Source organism: Amblyraja radiata, chromosome 2 (assembly GCF_010909765.2).
Source record: "Amblyraja radiata isolate CabotCenter1 chromosome 2, sAmbRad1.1.pri, whole genome shotgun sequence".
NCBI classification, from domain to species: Eukaryota; Metazoa; Chordata; class Chondrichthyes; order Rajiformes; family Rajidae; genus Amblyraja; species Amblyraja radiata.
This window is the reverse complement of record NC_045957.1, coordinates 103,095,077-103,115,934: the sequence shown is the minus strand read 5'-3', so window position 1 is coordinate 103,115,934 and position 20,858 is coordinate 103,095,077. Positions and strand designations below refer to the sequence as shown.

The 20,858-nt window shown below is 46.5% G+C and overlaps 1 protein-coding gene across 4 annotated transcripts in view; it reads left to right on the top strand.

Moving 5' to 3' along the window:
* cdk14 (cyclin dependent kinase 14) overlaps positions 1–20,858 on the top strand; it is a 665,904-nt gene that overhangs the window by 453,624 nt on the left and 191,422 nt on the right. For all 4 annotated transcript variants that reach the window (XM_033012625.1, XM_033012602.1, XM_033012618.1 and 1 more), the window contains one exon: positions 4,268–4,316. In XM_033012625.1, coding sequence (XP_032868516.1) covers positions 4,268–4,316 — 49 coding nt within the window. The remainder of the gene's footprint in view (positions 1–4,267; positions 4,317–20,858) is intronic.

Sequence of the window (20,858 nt, the reverse complement as noted above, 5' to 3'; positions counted from 1 at the left end):
TGGGAACTTCAGCTGTTTCACCAGGTGTACGGAAAGCTGCCAGTCCTGCGCAGTCGCCAGGATTCCTGATGGATTCCTGGCTGCCGTGGTTCTTGGCAGCTGCACTCCGGCCTTCACGAAGGTGATCATCTGGGTGGTGGGGCGTTCTCGTTTGCAGCTGCTGATTCCCATGCTGATGGCTTCTGCAATGGGTTTGAGAACCTGGTCGTGACGCCATGTGTACCGGCCCTGCCCAAGAGACTTTGGGCAACAGCTCAGGATGTGTTCCAACGTCCCCTTGCCTGAGCATTGCGGGCAATCTGGAGATTCCGCTTTGCCCCAGATGAAGAGGTTCGATGGGCTGGGCAGGACATCATACACTGCCTGGACCAGGAACTTGATGCGCTGTGGTTCAGCCTGCCAGAGCTCAGTCCATGTGACTTTTCGGTCCATGGCCTGCTCCCACCTTGTCCAGGCTCCCTGCTGCCTCAATCCAATTGCTCTGGTACACCTCTCCTCCTCCACCACTGCCCTCACTTCCTCCTGGACCAGCCTGCGCCTCTCCTTCACCTTGGCCTTGTCAAACTGGGGAGATGGGAAGATTCCCAGGCCTGCTCTTCCCCGAGTCACTGCTCCCACCAGGACTCTGTGGCGTATCCGGGACTCTGCTTGCAGCACGGCTTCGCCGGCTCACCACTTCCTCCCAGTTTTCACCTCCACCCCTGCTTGAGCCACCTTGGGGTCGCTGGAGTCCCTGTACGTCATCACCTCTCTGGCCCGAGTCACCTTGAACTCCTCCTTCAGGGACTTCAGGGGCAGCTGGAGCTTGGTGTTATTTCCGTAAAGGGCGATGCTGCTAAGGCTCCTGGGCAGTCCCAACCACCGTCTGAGAAAGCTGCTGACTTTCCTCTCCAATCTCTCTACGATGGATATTGGGACATCGTAGACAAGCAGTGGCCAGAGTATCCTTGGCAGGATACCATGCTGGTAAATCCATGCCTTGAACTTGCCGGGAAGCCCCGACTGGTCCACTGCTCTCAACCAGCTCTCCAGCTCCTGACAGGTTGCCTGGACAGATGCTGTATCCTTCAGGCTGCTGTTAAACACCTTGCCAAGACTCTTCACTGGCTTTTCGGAGACAGTTGGGATTGGTGACCCTTCGATGCTGAAGCGGAACCTGTCCATGGCTTTGCCCTTCTTCAGCACCAGTGACCTTGATTTTCCTGGCTTAAACCTCATCCTTGCCCATCCAATCAGTTTCTCCAACCCCTGCAGGATCCACCTGCTTCCTGGCACTGACTCAGTGGTGACAGTCAGGTCGTCCATGAAAGCTCAGGTTGCATTCGCTCCTCCCCATGGACCTCTTCTCCTGATCCAGAGCCATCTCGAGGCCTTCTCCGCTGCCTCTGTGATAGATAGATAGATAGATATAATTTAATTGCCACACAACCAAGGTCGGTGGAATTTGGGTTGCCAGCAGCGGTACAGTAATAAAGAACACAACCACAATAAAAAATTTACACAAACATCCACCACAGCATTCATCACTGTGGTGGAAGGCACAGAGCTTGGCCAGTCCTCCTCCATTTTCCCCCGTGGTCGGGACCACCACCCTCCACAGCCGTTGCTGCGGGCGTCCAGATGGTAAGGGACAAAGTCAAAGTCAAGGTGAGTCCAGGATCGGCTCTTCCCAACCAGAGACCGCGGCTTCAGGCTGGTGTAGGCCGCAGGCCGGCGGTCAAAGTTTTAAAGTACCTGCCGTGCCGCAGCCGGAAGCACCGCAGTCTGCGGGGCCGGCGGTCGAAGCTCCCCTCCAGGGGAGATGGTAAGACCATGCCGCACCCGCAGTAGAAGACGGCCGCGGGCCGGCGGTGGAAGCTTCTTCTTCCCCCCGGGTCCTCCACGAGGGATCCCGGGCTGTAGACGCCGCACCAGCTGGAGTTCTGCAGACTGCGGCTTCAGGCTGCCGGCTACCGCGGGCCAGCGTAACGGAGCGCTCCCCTCCAGCGAGGTCTCACCCGCTCCGCGCCGAGAGTCCACGCTGCGCCCGCCGCTGAAGCTCCGGGCACGTCTCCGGGAAAGTCCGCGCCGATCCTTGCTCTTAGGCCACGGGGGAGGCGACCTGAAAAAATCGCCTCTCCATGGAGGAGGCGGCCGAAACGGTTTCCCCCTTCCCCACACCACCCCCCACACATAACACACAAAGAAACATTAAAAACAGACTTTGAAACATACTAAAAAAATAAAAAAAGTTGGAAAAAAACGGACACGCTGCCGACAGGCTGCTGCCAGTGCAGCGCCCCCTTCCCGATGGTGGTGTTCTTGATGGCCCTTCTCCTCACCATGGAGTCAGGTGTGCATTTGTCAATGACCACTGTCCGTAGAAGACATCATGGACAGGAATACAGAGGCTAAACTGCAAGATGCAAACCACTGGTTAGCCACAAAAATAGGATGGCCATTTTACAGTTTGCCAAGAAGTACATAAAAGAACAACCACAGTTCTGGAAAAAGGTCGTGTGGACAGATAAGATGAAGATTAACATATCAGAGTGATGGCAAGAGCAAAGTATGGAGGAGAGAAGGAACTGCCCAAGATCCAAAGCATACCACCTCATCTGTGAAACACGGTGGCGGGGGTGTTATGGCCTGGGCATGTATGGCTGCTGAAGGTACTGGCTCACTTATCTTCATTGATGATACAACTGCTGATGGTAGTAACATAATGAATTCTGAAGTGTATAGACACATCCTATCTGCTCAAGTTCAAACAAATGCCTCAAAACTCATTGGCCGGCGGTTCATTCTACAGCAAGACAATGGTCCCAAACATACTGCTGACGCAACAAAGGAGTTTTTCAAAGCTAAAAAATGGTCAATTCGTGAGTGGCCGTCAATCATCCAATCTGAACCCAATTGCGAATGCCTTATATATGCTGAAGAGAAAACTGAAGGGGACTAGCCCCCAAAACAAGCATAAGATAAAGATGGCAGCAATACAGGCCTGGCAGAGCATCACCAGAGAAGACCCAGCAACTCGTGATGTCCATGAATCGCAGACTTCAAGCAGTCATTGCATGCAAATGATATGCAACAAAATACTAAGCATGACTACTTTCCTTTACATGACATTGCTGTGTCCCAAACATTATGGTGCCCTGCAATGGATGGACTATGTATAAGCACTGCTGCAATTTCTACATGGTGAAACCCAAATGTATAAAATTGGCCTTTATTAAAATCTGTCAATGTGCACTTTAACCACATGTGATTTTTTTTCTATTACAAATCTCAAATTGTGGAGTACAGAGGCAAATAAATAAATGATTAGTTTTTGGCCCAAACATCATGGAGGGCACGGTAAGTTAGGAGGTCATGTTGCAGTTACATAAGACATCGGTGAGGCCACATATAGAATATTGTGTTCAGTTTTCGGCACCATGTTATAGGAAAGATGTTGTCAAGCTGGAATGGGTGCAGAAAAGATTTACGAGGATGTTGCCAGGACTCGGGGGCCTGAGATATAGGGAGAGGTTGAGCAGGCTAGGACTCTCTTCTTTAGAGGGCAGGAGGTTGAGAGGCGATCCTATAGAAGTGTACAAAATTATGAGAGGAATAGATCAGATACCTGTAAACGTGCAGAATCTCTCCAGAATAAGAGAATCGAGAACCTTTTTTACACAAAGGGTGGTTGGTATATGGAACGAGCTGCCTGATGTGGTAGTTGAGGTAGGTACTATCGCAACGTTTAAAAAACATTTTTACGGGTACACTGATAGGACAGATTTAGAGGGATATGGGCCATGAGACCCAGGTTCAATCCTGACGAAGGGCGTTATCTGTATGGAGTTTGTACGTTCTCCCTGTGACCGCATGGGTTTTCTCCGGGTGCTCTGGTTTCCTCCCACACTCTAAAGACGTACAGGTTTGCAGGTTAAAAATTGTAAATTGTACGTTATCTCTTAAGTGTGTTTAGGATAGTGCTAGTGATTACTGGTCGGAGCAGACTCGGTAAGCCTGTTTTTGTGCTGTATCTCTGAAACTAAACTAAAACCTCAGTATAGCATTGCATCTGAAAAACAACATATCTGATGCTGAAGCATGGTGGACTTGAATCTATCTTGAAAAAGGTTTAAGAGTTCAGATCTTAATTTAATTTGTAAATTGCTAACTGCCTGATTAAAGATACTCGTCTTCATCTTTAAATTGTCTAAAAGCTGTTCTCATATTCAAGAATGTATAAAGATTTTAACCTGGAAATACTCATTGTATCTTCTTTTTCTTCCAGATCGCATCACACAGCACAGTACTAAAAAACTTAGACAAGCATGGAATAAGTAAGTCTTTTTGTAGATGATAGTTCTTTACATCCTGTTCTATTCAGGTTCCATCCTTCATGTACTTTTGTTGCCTGAATTTAAAATGGAGTTACAGCTAGACTATTACATTAATTAGTTCAAGTAATCTTGATAATATCACATTTAGATCATTTGGCCATACTGTTTCTTAGAAGTGTATCACTCCTTTTTTCTGAAGAAACGGTGGTATTCTTTAGTTGTCTTCTATAATGATTTGAAGGACGATGATTGTATGGCATTTAATTTTTTTCTTCTCTGAGAGTAACGTGTCAATTTCTTTCAATAAATTTAGGCTAGTCTTTAAAAAAGTGTAAATGTTTGTGAGGGAAATTAAAAGGTACATTTTCCCAATTTACTTACAAACTCTGAAGATATTTTATATTCTTAGAAAAAGATCCAACATTTATATATTCTGAGCAAAAAATATATTTTTTATCTTATCTTAAATTCTGTTACTGCTACAAATAAAAAGAAAACAAGGAAAATTGAGGGGATAGTGTAACGATCTATGCACCATGAAAATGCCAGTAAATCTTTCCTAATTTATTTGTAACCCTATAACAAAAGGTAAGCCTTATTTACTTCTGTTTACATTCATTGTCCAGTCTTGTTTCTTTGTATTCATAGAATACAGAACAGTGCAGCTTAAGAATTGGCCCCACAGCCACAATGTTTATGCTGAACATAATGCCGTGTTAAACTGAGTCAAGGGTGTTTTATTGTCATATGTCCCAAATGGAACAATGAAATTCTTACCTGCAGCAGCACAATAGAATATGTAAACATAGTACACTGTAAACAATATAATAAACGAGAGAGAGAAAAAATGTTCAGTGTGTGTATATGTACACATACTCACAAAAACACATATATAGATCATTATATATACATATATATATATATACACACACACACACACACGCGCGCACTCACACACACACACGCACACACATGCACACATATGTACACACAAAAAACAAACAATAATAGTGCAATACTAACAATAATAGTCTATGTAGTTCAGAGTGTTTTTGAAGTTGTCGTGTTTAATATCCGAATGGCTGCAGGGAGTAGGGAAGAAGCTGTTCCTGAACCTGGACGTTACTAATGGCAGGGGTGAAATAAGTGTATGGCCAGGGTAGTGTGGGTCTCTGATTGTGCTGCCTGCCATTTTGAGGCAGCGACTCCGGTAAATCCTTTCGATGGTGGGGAGGTCAGAGCTGGTGGTGGACTGGGCAGTGTTCACAACTTTTTGCAGTCTTCTTAGCTCCTGGGCGTTCAAGTTGCCGAACCAGGCAATGATGCAACCAGTCAATATGCTCTCCAATGTACACCTGTAGAAGTTCAAGAGAATCGTCCCGGACATACCAAATTCCTTCACAGGAAATAGAGGAGTTGATGTGCTTTCTTTATAATTGCATCAGTGTGCCGGGGCCAGGAAAGATCAGGAAATATGCACGGCCAGGAATTTGAAGTTTTTGACTCTCCAACATCATCCCGTTTATATAAATATTATATTATAACTCTAGTGTTGGACATTTACATCCTGGGGAAAAGGTTCTGACTGTCTACTCTATCCATGCCACTCATAATTTGATATACTTCTATCATCTCCCCTCAACCTCCGACATTCCAGAGAAAACAATCCAAGTCTATCCAACCACTCCCTGTAGCTGGAATGCAGGTAGCATTCTGGTAGAAGAGATATTGGATCCTTTGAAGAGATATAGAATCCTAACTGTTCAAATGCTTTAGAACGTGTATGTTGTGATGATTTTCATATTTTATAAGACCCAGTCATATCTTTGTTGTCACACATCAACATCACTATCTACTTCACTGAACTTTAGTTGTTTATTGTGACTTTACCTTTTCTCTGATGTTGTGAAATTAATTAGCAAGTAAATAGATCTATCATTTGAGCTCCAGTGGGCCCTGCAACATATTAGTACTACTCATTATTTGCCTTGTACGTATGATTATCTGTGTGACTACATCTGGAGGCTCGATATATTTAAGTTGTGTGAAATATTTAACTCCATTACCACAGGTTTATTGTATCTCAATGGAATGGGCTAGCTTGTAACAGATGATAGGTGTGGAATTATGGTATCTGGGTTAACTATAAAGATTCAGTGGCTAAAATAATGAATCAACAAGCAACTCTATTTTCTCATGGATTGACTAATTTGAGTGCTTGTTTCTGGTTATTTTTATTTATAATTTACCATTACTTGACAAATTGATCTGAATCATTGTAATTCACAGCCATTTGATTGTCCCCCTTTGAAGGACTATGATGCTACTGCATGGCTATAAAGGTTCCAGCACCTTTACAGCCTATTCTTTGTATGAGCCTAAATAATAAGAGTCAGCGGGCTATGCACCAGTGGATAGTCCCATGGAAAAACCTGACATCTTATTTTCCCCAATGTTTAGTTTAGTTTAGTTTAGAGATACAGCACGGAAACAGGCCCTTCGGCCCACTGGGTCCGCACCGACCAGCGATCCCTGCACATTAACACTATCCTACACACACTATGGACAGTTTTCACTTCTTCCGAGCCAATTAACCTACAAACTTGTACGTCTTTGGAGTGTGGGAGAAACCAAAGATCTCGAGGAAAACCCATGCGGTCAAGGGGGGAACGTATAAACTCCGTACAGACAAGCACCCAAAGTCAGGATCGATCCCGGGTCTGCGTAGCTGCAAGCGCTATAAGGCAGCAATTCTACCGCTGCTCCACTGTGCCGCCTTCATACATAATATTCTGAATAACAACCAAGCTCGAGCCAACAAATGTGTATATATATGTATATGTACATACACACAATTCCAGGTGTCAACTTCTCTACATCGGTGAGACCAAGTACAGGCTCGGCGATCGCTTCGCTGAACACCTCCGCTCAGTCCGTCTTAACCAACCTGATCGCCCGGTTGCTCAGCACTTCAACTTCCCCTCCAATTCCCACACTGACCTTTCTGTCCTGGGCCTCCTCCATTACCAAACACACACACACACACACACACACACAAACACACACACACACACACACACACACACACACACACACACACACACACACACACGCACACACACGCACACACACACACACACACAGTATCACATAGATGCTAGGCAATGACTGTCTGCAATGGGAAGATAGTCACTGTCTAAACCAGGGGTGGGGAACCTTTTCATGTTGGAATGCCGCATTAAGTTAGCTGTAATCTAATAAGGCCGCATCCAAGAAACTTTAATTAGATATTGTAAAGAAGTGAATCTCACACACTTGTAACTTTACTTAACTCTTTAATAAACACACAGATTAAACATGATCCAGCACTAACTGCACGCAGTCTGTCACCGTGCTGGAAAGAACGAGAGATAGGGAGACAGAGTGTTATTATACTTGATAACTAAGGCGTGGTTAGTGGTACTGAGGTAGCTACATTATTGGTTGCATGCATAAACCATCTACATCCTTCCCCTTAGAAATCAGAATTGAAATGGAGCCATGGCAGTGTGATTACATAAAATATACGAATCTAAACAAAGTCCCCATAGCGAACAGGCGGCTTAACAATGCGACCCGAATGCGTGCATACAACACCTCCCCCCCCCCCCCCAACGGAAAGAAGAGAAGGCGCAACAGAAGTAGGCGAGAAAGTTAAACCAGGAGGAGACGGATCCGTAGCAGCAGTTAAAGCAGGAGGAGACGCAGCCGGAGCAGGAGACACAGGAGGGGAGGGCGAACGTGCAGAAGGTGAGGCAAACCGGCCAGAACCCGGCGGCAGCAGTGGAGGAGAACGCGGTGGAGGAGAACGCAACAAGTGAGGGGTCTGGGGCATGCAGGAATCAGCAGGAAAGCCGGCAGGAGCAGGCTGGGACCGCAGAGGTGGAGCATAAGGACCCGCAGGTGGAGGCTTCGGCTCGTTCACTGCCAACAGGTGTTGACGGCTCCGACGATAGACAGTCCCTTCATAGTCCATCAGGTAAGAGCGAGGCGAATCAGCCACATCAACTACGGTCGCGAGACGGGAGTAGCCGGTGCTAGTTTGCATCCGATCGACTTGCCCGGACAGTAGGGACGTCAGCGGTCGGCAGGACCTGTCGTGGGAACGCCGTTGAACCTCATGCTTCTGTTCAATCCGCTGCTGGACAACGGCAGGCTCGAATACCTTGGGTAGCAGGGTCTGTTGAGCGATCGGCATAGGTGGCCTGGTTGTCCTCGACATCAGACGCTGGGCAGGGGAACCCATGGTCGGGTCACGGGAGATATTACGGAGGTTAAGTAAGCCCAGGTAGAAGTCGGAGTTAGACAGGCGGGACTGCTCAAGCAGACCCTTAGCACTCCGCATGGCTCGCTCGTCAAGGCTGCTAGTGTAATGATGAAAGTTCCACTTGGCAGCGAAATATTTAAATTCGGCGCTCGTAAATTGTCGGCCATTGTCAGTTTGTAAACGGACAGGGGCACCGAAGGTGGCGAAGTGCCTGCGCAGTCTGCTGATGACCATCTCGGAGGTGATTGAAGGAAGCAGGTCCACCTCGAACCAGTTGGAGTACGAGTCAACCAGGACAAGAAACTGCTTGCCCCGCCATTCGAATATGTCGGCAGCCAGTGATGTCCAGGGCATGGCAGGCGCCGGCTGCTGCAAAAGGGGCTGTCGCTGCTGGTGCGGGGCGAGGTTGTTGCAGGTGGAGCAGGAGGAAACTCTGTCCTTGATATATTTGGCCATACCAGGCCAGTAGAATTGTCCCTGAGCATGAGAAATAGTTGCATCGACCCCAGGATGACCGCTGTGGGCTGTGTTGTAGTATAGATCATACAGAAAGGCTGGGACCACGACCTTGTGGCCTTTGACGATAACACCATCTTGGAGCACCAGCTCATCGCGGACCAGAAAGAACGGTTGGGCACCCGATGGCAAAGTTGTCCGTTTGTCGGGCCAGCCGCGCTTGATGACAGCTGCGAGTTGCTGCAACGCAGTGTCAACGGTAGTGTGTTCAATCAGGCACTGAAGTTGCCTGGTTGGGACGATGTTGACGTTCAGCACCAAGAGGTTTTCTTGCTCGTAGGGGTGGTGGTCACAGGTGGCCCGTGGGGCACGAGATACAGCATCGGCCACATGCATTTCAGTGCCCTTTTTGTAAACCAGCTGGAAATCAAAACGTTGGAGCTGCAGCATCATGCGCTGCAGTCTGGCAGGGGCAACATGTATGAGCTTGCTAAGAATTGTCACTAATGGTTGGTGGTCAGTCTCGACCGTGAATCTGCTGCCGAAAATGAAATCTTTAAACTTGGAACAAGCAAACACAACCGCAAGGAGCTCCTTCTCGATCTGAGCATACCGTTGCTCCGTGTCGGTCATGGTTCGCGAGGCATACGAAACAGGTAGCAGCGATCCGTCATCAAAGAGCTGCAGGCAAGCAGCACTGAGTCCAAAACGGGAGGCATCACAGGTAACAACAATGGGACGGCGCAGGTCAAAGAATTTAAGTGTCGGGGTGCTGGTCAGCTTAGATTTCAGAAATTCGAAAGCCTGTTGGTGTTGTGGGAACCAGGACCAGGCAGTGTCTTTTTTAGTTAGTTGCCTCAGGGGCGAGCTCAGCTCGGTGAGATTAGGAATAAACTTACCGAGGTAATTGACCATGCCCAGGAAACGTTGCAGACCGAGGACATCGGTTGGGGCTGGCATCTCGGAAATTGCAGCAGTGTTTTGTGGGTCAGGCTTTAGTTAATCAGAAGTGAAGATATGCCCGACGTAAGGCACTTCAGAGACGCGAAATCTGCACTTTTTTATGTTCAGTTTTAAATTGATCTGTCGAGCCCGGTCCAGGACCCGGCGTAGGTTTTTGTCATGTTCGGCGGCATTCTCCCCGTAGACTAGGATATAATCCACGATGATGGCGCACGGCATGCCAGCGAACAGCTGTTCCATGGACCTCTGGAACACCTCGCTGGCAGAGTTGATTCCGAATGGCATCCGCAGGAATTTGAATCTGCCATAGGGAGTAGCAAACGTTGTCAGATCGGAGGAGCGTTTGTTGAGTGGTATTTGCCAGAAGGAACTCTTGGCATCGAGGACGGAGAAAACCGTGGCCTGGCCGACTTGAGCCGCAACATCTTCCACGGTTCTCATGGGGTAGTGTGGTCGCCTAATTGCAAGGTTCAGGTCCTTTGGGTTGATGCACACTCTTATCTCGTTCTTGTCCTTTTTTAGCGTGGCAACCATGGTGGAGACCCACTCGGTGGGCTCGCTAACTGCCTCCAGCACGCCCATCGCGACCATGCTCTTCAGCATCGATTCAACCTTGTCCTTCATAGCGAGGGATACTCTGTGTGGTGCACGGACCACAGGCGCCACCTTTGGGTCGGTGGCGATCTTGTAGACGAAAGGCAGTTTGCCCAGCTCATTATCAAACAGGTCCGGGTACTCAGATATCGGATCCAACATCACCCGCACCTCATGGACAGTGCGGTCGAACGAGACTAGTCCCAGGTCCTGGCATGCCTGGTTGCCCAACAAAGTCACACAATCAGAGTCGAGAACATAGAACGTGAGAGCCCGTGATGACCTCTGCAGCACACAATTGAAAATGGCCTTGCCCACTGGTTTCAGCACCTCGCCCCCGTAAGCATGTAAAGTCGACTGGTCAGCACTTAGTTGCTCATTATGCCTAATCTTTCTGAACAGGCTTGTTGACATAACATTGACCTTCGCCCCCGTGTCGAGCTTAGCAGAGAAGGTCGAGTTGTTGACAGTAACGTGGACCGAAGGATCCGTGAGTCGAGCAGGTGCGTGTAGGAGTGTGAAAACACTAGCATCTCCTTGAGAACTAATTGGCTCGGAGTCGTGGGCAGTGGCGAGAGAGGACTGGGAACCAAACTCGCTATCAATTTGCACCAAGTTGTTTAGGACTTGTCTAGAAGCTGGGGGAAGTTTCCCACGAGAGCGGCAGACAGCCGAGAAATGGTTCAATTTCTTGCAGAAATTGCAGGATTTTCCGTAAGCCGGGCACTGCGACGGCATTGAATGCACATAACCGCAATTAGGGCATTTTTTAACGCCTTGGCCGCCGGGGACGTAAATAGCCCACGACATGGGTCTGGTGTTGACTATGTTAGGACGTTGAGACCTGTTGAGACCAGTTAAATTAATCGATTTATTATCAGACCCCCGCTGTCCGAACAGCGGGTCAACGACTTCAGCCAACCTGCATGCGTGCATGGCTTCGGTTAGAGTGAGATCTGGTTTCCTTAATAGCTCCGATCGCAATTTCTGATCGAGCATCCCTGTCACTAGAATGTCTCTAGTAAGCTGTTCAGTCATATTATCAAATCGGCACCTCTGAGCGAGGTAACGCAGATCAGCAATAAAACATTCAACAGGCTCATCATGCTGCTGCTTTCTCGTAAAAAACTTGGCTCTCTCTAAAATGCGGTTAGAGGGCAGGTCACAAAGGGCGAGATCCCACTTCTGACACCATGTAAAGATGTGAATCTCACACACTTGTAACTTTACTTAACTCTTTAATAAACACACAGATTAAACATGATCCAGCATTAACTGCACACAGTCTGTCACCGTGCTGGAGAGAGCGAGAGATAGGGAGAGAGAGTGTTATTATACTTGATAACTAAGGCATGGTTAGTGGTACTGAGGTAGCTACATTATTGGTTGCATGCATAAACCATCTACAGATATACTTCAAAATGTACTTTATTTTGTAAAAATCTAACTACTACTACTAGTACTAACTTCAAGAAAATGGAAAAAAAATGTTCATTCTAAAGTTAACTAACCTTTTAATGACTTTGTTGTGACTGCTTTTGGTGGGAAAGCTTTGGATATTTGGTTGCAATATGGTGGTACGCAGTTTCAGCTGATCTTCTAGATGGGGATCCGTCATTTGTGACCTTAAGGGCGTCTTGATTTGGGTTAGTTCGGAGAATGTAGATTCGCAGCAATAAGTGGCTGAAGAGCAAGAAAGCATTTTTCGTGCGGGGAGAAATATTTTGTTGAATCTACTTTTACTCTTTGGTATTTTAAATACGTTCATTTTAAGATTAAAATAAAAATAATAAGAGACGAACAAAACCATATTAATAAAAGTAAAAGGATTTGTTCTACAAAATTTGGATTCATTCAAAAGGCCGCACTTAATGGCCTAGAAGGCCGCATGTTCCCCACCCCTGGTCTAAACCTTCAGCCACATGTGCATCATCAACATTTCACAACTGCATCATTTCCACAAGATCAAGAGCAGTGGAAGTACCGACTCATTCAAGTCATACATTATCCTGATTTGAACATACATTGTTGTCCTTTTGTGATCAATATGATCTTAAAAGGCTAACATGATCACCACAAATGCCACATTGGCTTCGGATGCATGGCCTCTGCTATCATCTGAATTTATTTTTCAGGAAGCTGGAGGATAAACGCAGCCTTCCCAGCATTGTCCACGTCTACACACAAAGGAAAGGACTACACAGCCTATTTCTGGGATATTAAATTCAGAGATGTAAAGCTGAGGCTTTATAAGGCAGGGATTTAGGTCTGAGGCTTAATAAGGCACTGGTCAGACCGCATTTGGAATATTGTGTATCTGGAGTATAAGGTTTCCAAGATGGCGCCCAACACAGGCGACTGCGTGCTAGCCACAGAAGCAGAACTACAAACTCATCTAACAATCGCACCACACTTTCTATTCCTACAGCAATATTTCTTACTTTAACTATGATCTTTCAGATCTTGAACTAACTCCTTTCAGATCTTTCCTTACTTTGCACTAAACCTTATCATGTATCTCTACATTATAAACGGACCGATTGTAATCATGTTCAGTCTTTCTACTGACTGGTTAGCACGCGACAAAACATTTTCACTGAATGAACTAAACTGAACTGATTGCGAACAATTTTGTCCCATATCTGAGGAAGGAAGGGCTGACGTTGGAGAGGGTCCAGTGGAGGTTTACAAGAATTATTCCAGAGGTGATTGGGTTAACGTATGATGAGCATTTGATGGAGCTGGGCCTGTACTCGCTTGAGTTTAGAAGGATGTGGAGGGGCCTCACTGAAATTGACGGAATAGTGAAAGGCCTGGATAGAGTGGATGTGGAGAGGATGTTTCCTATAGTGGGAGAGTTTAGACCTGAGGGCATAGCCTCAGACTAGAAGGATGTACCTTTAGAAAGGAGATAAGGAGGGATTTCATTAGTCAAAGGGTGGTGAATCTGCGGAATTCTTCGCCACGGCTATTTTTAAAGTGGAGATTGACAGATATTTGAATAGTAAGGGTGTCAAGGGTTATAGGGAGAAGGCAGGAAAATGGGGTTGAGAGGGAATGATAGATCAGCCATGATTGAATGGCAGAGTGGACTCGATGGGCCTAACGGCCTAATTCTGCTACTATAAACATATGAACAACAGACTTTGAAGGGAACTTTTTCTGTGATTGCCTGTCTTATTCTGGAAAGGTGAAGGAAGAAAAAGCACTGTCTCCACCTCTTCTTCTTCCTGCCCCCACCACTCCCACATCGGTCTGAAGAAGGGTCTCGACATGAAACGCTATTCCTTCACTCCATAGATGCTGCCTCACCCGCTGAATTTCTCCAGCATTTTTACCTACCTTGGATTAAAAACTTGTTCCCTTTTTGAGCATTGCTTTTGAAGGTAGTTAGGAGCAACCTATGGACCGTTGGAAGGGCAAGCTTTTTGTGGATGGTGCTCACCATAGTTATGCTGCGGGAAGGTGTATTGTGCAAGGAAGATTGTTGGAGACACTTTGGGAGAATATGGATAACCACGGGAAGGAAATTGATCACAGAGGATACATGATATAATAAAGATAAAAGGAATAAAAGGACGTACATTTAGAAAGGAGATGCGGAGGAATTTCTTGAGTCAGATGGTGGTGAATCTGTGGAATTCATTGCCACAGATGGCTATGGAGGCCAATCATTAGGTATTTGTAAAGTGGAGATTGACAGGTTCTTGATTAGTAAGGGTGTCAAAAAGATTATGGGGAGAAGGCAGGGGAATGGATTTGAGAGGGAAAGGTAGATCAGCCATGATTGAATGGCAGAGTAGACTCGATGGTCCAAAAGGCCTAATTCTGCTCCTATGACTTATGATGATCCAAGGTGATTCAAGACCCGACACCTTTTTTTTTTGAATACCTTTATTTGTCATTCAGACCTTTCGGTCTGAACGAAATGCTGTTGCCTGCAGCCATACATGTAATAATAACAAAACACAATAAACACAAATTAACATCCACCACAGTGAGTTCACCAAACACCTCCTCACTGTGATGGAGGCAAAAGTCTTAGAGTTACTGTCTCTTCCCTCCTCTTCTCCCTCTGCGCCGAGGCGATACCCCACCGGGCGATGGCGGCCCGGGGGGTGGTCGAAGCTGCCCGCAGCTGTTGCAACGGGTGCTCCGGAAAACAGGCACCAGCCAGTGACCTGCGAGCTCCCGACATTGTCCTCCACCGGCCCGCGGCCGAGCCCAGGATCCAGGTCGCCGCCGCCTCAGCCGCCGTAGCACCGTCTCCGCTCCGCACCGGGCCGCCCACAAGGCAGCGTCTCAGCCCCGCACCGGGCTGCTCACACGGGAGCACCTTCCAGCCGGTAGCCGTGCCGGCCGCACAGGAGTGTCTCAGCTCCGCACCAGGCCGCTCGCTCGGGAGCGCCTTCCAGCCGGTAGCCGTGCCGGTCGCACAGGAGTGTCTCAGCCCCGCACCGTTCGCCCTCACCGGAGCGCCGAGTCGTGCCGCTACCCGGACGTCGCCACAGCTCGAAGACGGCCAGCCTCGCGTTGGTGAGTCCTGGCTGGCTCTACCTCCGGACCCTCGAGGTCGGTCGCAGGTTGGAGGCCGCCAGCTCCGCCATTAGGCCTCAGCGCAGACGGGGGAAGAGAAGGGGGATACGACAAAAAGTCGCATTCCCCCGAAGGGAGAGACAGAAAGCTCTGTTTCACCCTCCCCCCACACACATAACACCACCTAATAACCAAAAAAATTACTAAACTAGACAAAAAAAACCGACATAAAAAGTAAAAACAGACAGACTGCAGGCGAGCCGCAGCTGTATCACAGCGCCGCCACTTCCGGAAACATGGAGATGTTTGTAGGATAGTGCTAGTGTATGGGATCGCTGGTCGGCATGGGCTCAATGGGCCGAAGGGCCTGTTTCTGCTTTGAATCTATAAACTAAACTAAACTAAACTGAACTAAGAAACAATGCTCACATAGCCATCAGGTTTGCATTTTGGTTATTTTGTTTGTCACTTCCTGCCATTATTTGCCCCCCGTAGCACCATGTGGATGGGACTGGTCTCCTGCCTTTAACTTTCTGTGCCTCATCTGAATATTTGTTAAGGCAGGTAACCCTACATCTTACAGGAGTTTCCTCTGACATAACTCTCTTTAACTAAAGTAACAGTTTCAGTCAGATGAAGAAACAAACCAAAACAAAGAGACCCAAAATAGAGGTAAATGCTTCGCCCAGCAATTTTGTGTAGCTTCACTAACACAGCCAGGTTACAGACAGCATTGCCTGAAGCAGTCTATAGACAGACTGAAACGTGCAAAGATCACAATCAATTCAGCGACAGGAAATCCTCCACCCAGCCACTTCAAGGCTTGCAATGCACCTCAGCTTCCTAGATCCTGTCATCACATGGCCACCTGCTCCATGTATAACCGTCTGCAGAACAGCACATATGTGTTCTAGAGTGCTTGCTAATTCCTTTTTTCCTGTCTCATTTCTTTTTTTGCTGTAATTTACTTTCAATTATCTTCCTTTTAAGGGGATCTCGGCTTACCTGTCTGATTCTGTGCTGCACACAATTGTCTTTATATGCTGTATGAAAGATCTAACAATGCTTACTCTTTTAAAGAATAAAAGCTGCACTAATTTTGGGTCCATTTTAAAGAATAAAGCTGCACTAAGTGCAACTATAGAATACACTTTTGAGGGAACAAAGCTTATGGCAGAAAAAAATATACATTTCAGATAAACTCATTTACTGCTCTCTGATGTTAGAATTTCAAAGAGAGCAATTAATACTCGTCCTTAAGCAGCAGATTGGCCACTACCAATTTCTCGCATGAACTTCACCAGTGTATATGACCTTCTATTTATACTGAGAGTAACTGCAATAACCCTACAATTGTTAGTACTTTATCTTTTCTTGAGCAGTGAGATGCATGGAATAAATTAAAGACCTGTGACAAGGTTATGCAGATCCAGTAATGGAGCTTAATGTTTAGTGTTTTTGCACCTGTCATTGCCAGAGTTTTGAATGACGTGATGTTTCAAAAGGATTTTCTATGTTCTCTCTAATTGTCTATTCCCATATCCTCTGGTAAGAAATTTGTTCAAATTGTAACACATTTTGCCTGGGTAACAGTATTTTTAAAAGTGTTAAAACAATAATTCTTTAATGTCCACTAACTTTATTTGCCCCACAAGTTGATGTGGTTGTTAAAGTACTGTATAAAAAAAGGACACTGATTTTGAGATTTTTTTTTTTTCAAATTTTTAAAAATAGGTTGAAATTGTTAATTCTAAAACTTAAACTTTGAAAAACTTGGCAATAATAAAGAATGATTGACAGTTTGCGTTGTTCATGCACCTCCCATCACAACGTTTAAGAAACAATTAGACAGGTACATGGATAGGACAGGTTTAGAGGTTTATGGGCCAAATGCAGGCAGGTGGGAGTGTAGATGGGACATGTCGGCTAGTGTGGGCAAGTTGGGCCGAAGGGCCTGTTTCCACGGTGTAACACTCTAAACATCGAAATATAGAAAATAGGTGCAGGAGTCGGCCATTCGGTGCATCGAGCCAACACCACCATTCAATATAATCAGGGCTGATCTTCCCGAATCAGTACCCCGTTCCTGCTTTTTCCCCTTATCCCTTGATTCCATTAGCCCTAAGAGCTATATCGAACTTTCTCTTTACCACCAGGAGCGCTGCACAATTGGCAGCTTCACCAACAATCTATCTGTTTTTTTCGAATATTGTTTTTTTTAATGTGTTTTGCAAGTTGGTTTTAATGTTCTCTGGTTTGTTTTATATGGGCAAGCGGGAGGGGGTTGGGGGTAACTTTTTTTTCAATCTCTTATCCTGCCGGAGATGCAATTGTTTTCCGGGTCATATCTCTGTTGCTCTGCGGCCTAACATCGTGGAGCTGGAGGCCTTGCTCGGGACAGACTTTGAACCCCACCACGGGGCATGGACTTACCATCAGAGCCAATCCCTTGCCTGGGATCACTCCAACCACGGCCTGCAGACTTTACTATCGAGAGTCTCTGGAGAGACTGTGGATGTCGGGAGCTCCACCGACGCAGAAGGTTTGACAAGCCCCAACCCGGGGTCCGATCACTCGGCGCGGGGGAGCTGATCCCCCCCCCCCCCCCTCCCGATGCAGAAGCTTGAATCACCCAGACACGGAGGGCCAAACGGCGCCAGCAACGGAAGTAAGATCGCCCCGTCAACGGAAGGCTCGAGGCCTCCGACCGTGGGAGAAGAAAGAAGGGAAGAGATTGAACTTTTTGTTCACTTTCCATCACAGTCGCTTTGTTGGATGTTTATGTTAAAATGTGTTTTGTGTGTTATTTTGCATTTTATTTGTGTGACTGACATGGCAAATGAAATTCCTCATATGTTGCAAAACATATTTGGCTAATAAAGTATTATTGTATTGTATTGAATACATCCACATTGGTCACCACTGCCTTCTATGGCAGAGAATTCCACAGATTCACAACTCTCTGGGTGAAAAAGTATTTTCTCATCTCAGTCCTAAATGGCCTAGCCCTTATACTTAAAATGGGACCCCTGGTTCTGGACTTCCCCCAACATCGGGAACATTTTAACTGCATCTTGCCTGCTCCAATCCCTTAAGAATTTTATATGTTTCTATAAGATCCCCTCTCACCTCAATTCCAGTGAATATAAGCCCAGTCGATCCAATCTTTCATCATATGTCAGTCCTACCATCTCGGGAATTAACCTGGTAAGCTACGCTGCACTCCCTCAATACCAAGAATGTCCTTCCTCAAATTAGGACCAAAACAGCACACAATACTACAGGTGCGGACTCACCAGGGGCCAGGACAACTGCAGTAGGACCTCCTTGCTCCTATACTCAAATCCTCTTGCTATGAAGGCCAACATGCCATTTGCTTTCTTCACTGCCTGCTGTACCTACATGCTTACTTTCAGTGATTGATGTACAAGGAAACCCAGGTCTCATTGCATCTCCCCTTTTCCTAATCTGACACCAAACAGATAATAATTTGCAGCCTTTTCTTGCCACCAAAGTGGGTTAACCTCACATTTATCCACATTATACTGCATCGGCCAGGCATCTGCCCACTCACCCAACCTATCCAAGTCTCCCTGCAGCCGCATAGCATCCTCCCCGCAGCTCACACTGCCACCCAGCTTTGTGTCATTGGCGAAATTGGAGATGTTATGTTTAATTCCTTTGTTTAAATCGTTATATATTACTACGTCTGATCCTGACCACTTCCTGTTGTTCTGTATATTGATTTTAGAAAAAACGCTGCCACTTACGGCTGTGATTTTGGTCATCTTACTCAGTTCCCCTCCGCTGTGCAGGACAAGAGGATTTTCCCATCGTTGAAAAATAAAAGAGTTATTAGTGTTTAAAAAATGTCGAGATTCACTCTCCTGAAGGCCACGCCCCTTCCGGAGGGACTATAAAACACGGAAGTGTTGAGTGCCTCAGTCAGTCTCTGCAAGATGGGGGAGCGAGCGGGTTACGTCTCTCAGTCTGAGCGGTGAATAACACTGAACACATGTCTACTAAACTGTGAGTGTGGTTTTACTGACCTTGAGTGCCCTTAATGTGGTTTGAAAATTAAAATGTGGTTGGTTTGAAATAAAGCACAGCAAATGGTTGGTGGTGTTGGTTGGTTTGAAATAAAGCACAACAAATGGTTGGTGGTGGTGGTTGGTTTGAAATAAAGCACAGCAAATGGTTGGTGGTTGTGGTTAGTTTGAAATAAAGCACAGTAAATGGTTGGTGGTTGTGGTTGGTTTGAAATAAAGCACAGCAAATGGTTGGTGGTGGTGGTTGGTTTGAAATAAAGCACAGCAAATGGTTGGTGGTGGTGGTTGGTTTGAAATAAAGCACAGCAAATGGTTGGTGGTGGTGGTTGGTTTGAAATGGTAAATCTAAACTTGACAACTTCCTGTTTGCATTGTATATTGATTTTTGATAAAATGCTACCACTTACGGCTGTGATTTTTGGTCATCTTACTCAGTCCCCTTCCGCTCATCAGGTGCAGAGGATTCTTCCCATCAATGAAAAATAAAAGTGTTATTAGTGTTTAAAAAATGTTGAGAATCTCTCTCCTGTCAATCACGCCATGAAGGCCATGCCCCTTCCGATGGGAGGGAGTATAAAACCCGGAAGTGTGGGTGTTGCTGCAAGATGGGGGAGGGTGAGGTCACGACTGTCTGAGCTGTGAATCAACTGAACACACTGAATGTCTACCGAACTGTGTGTGGTGTGTATGTGGTGTTTTGTGTGGTTTTATGGTGGTTGCACCCTGCTTGAAATGTTATGAAACTGCACTTGAATTTGGTGGCCTTGCACCCTGCTTGAAATGGCATGAAACTGCACTTGAATTGGTGGCCTTGCATCCTGCTTGAAGTGGCATGAAACTGCACTTGAGTTTGGTGGCCTTGCACCCTGCTTGAAGAGGTGTGAAACTGCATTTGAGTTTGGTGGCCCTGCACCCTGCTTGAAGTGGTAGGAAACTGCATTTGAATTTGGTGGCCTTGCACCCTGCTTGAAATGGAATTTCAAGGAATAGCCGTGAGTCAACTGCCAGCCCACCAGCCGTGTGAGCTGCCAGCACATCAGGCTTGAATGGCTGAGCTGCCTAACCCCAAGAATCTATTTGGCCCACAATGTCCATACAAGCCCTCTGGAAACGAGACCCTTCAGCCCACAACACCCATACTAGTGCTCCAGAACGCCCTCCCCCCCACCACTGGCCACCAATATTGGAATTGGTGTAGAGGTGCAATATTGTGTTGGGGGACCAGCCCTCCCGTGTGAACATTGGACCCAACGGGTCCCTCTTACTCTAGTATATATTGTCAATAACTGGGATCCCAGCATTGAGCCTTGTGGCACCCCAGTAGTCACTGCCTGCCATTCTGAAAGGACCTGTTAATTCCTTCTCTTTGCTTCCTGTCTGTCAACCAGTTCTCTATCAATGTCAATACCCTACCCCCAATACCATGTGCTCCAATTTTGCACACTAATCTCTTGTACAGGACCTTGTCGAAAGCTTTTTGAAAGTCCAGATACACCACATCTACTGGCTCTCCCTTATCTATTCTACTTGTTACATCCTCAAAAATTCCAGAAGTTGAGTCCAGCATGATTTTCCCTTCATAAATCCATGCTGACTTTGACCAATCCTGTCACTACTTTCCAAATGTGCCGCATAAAA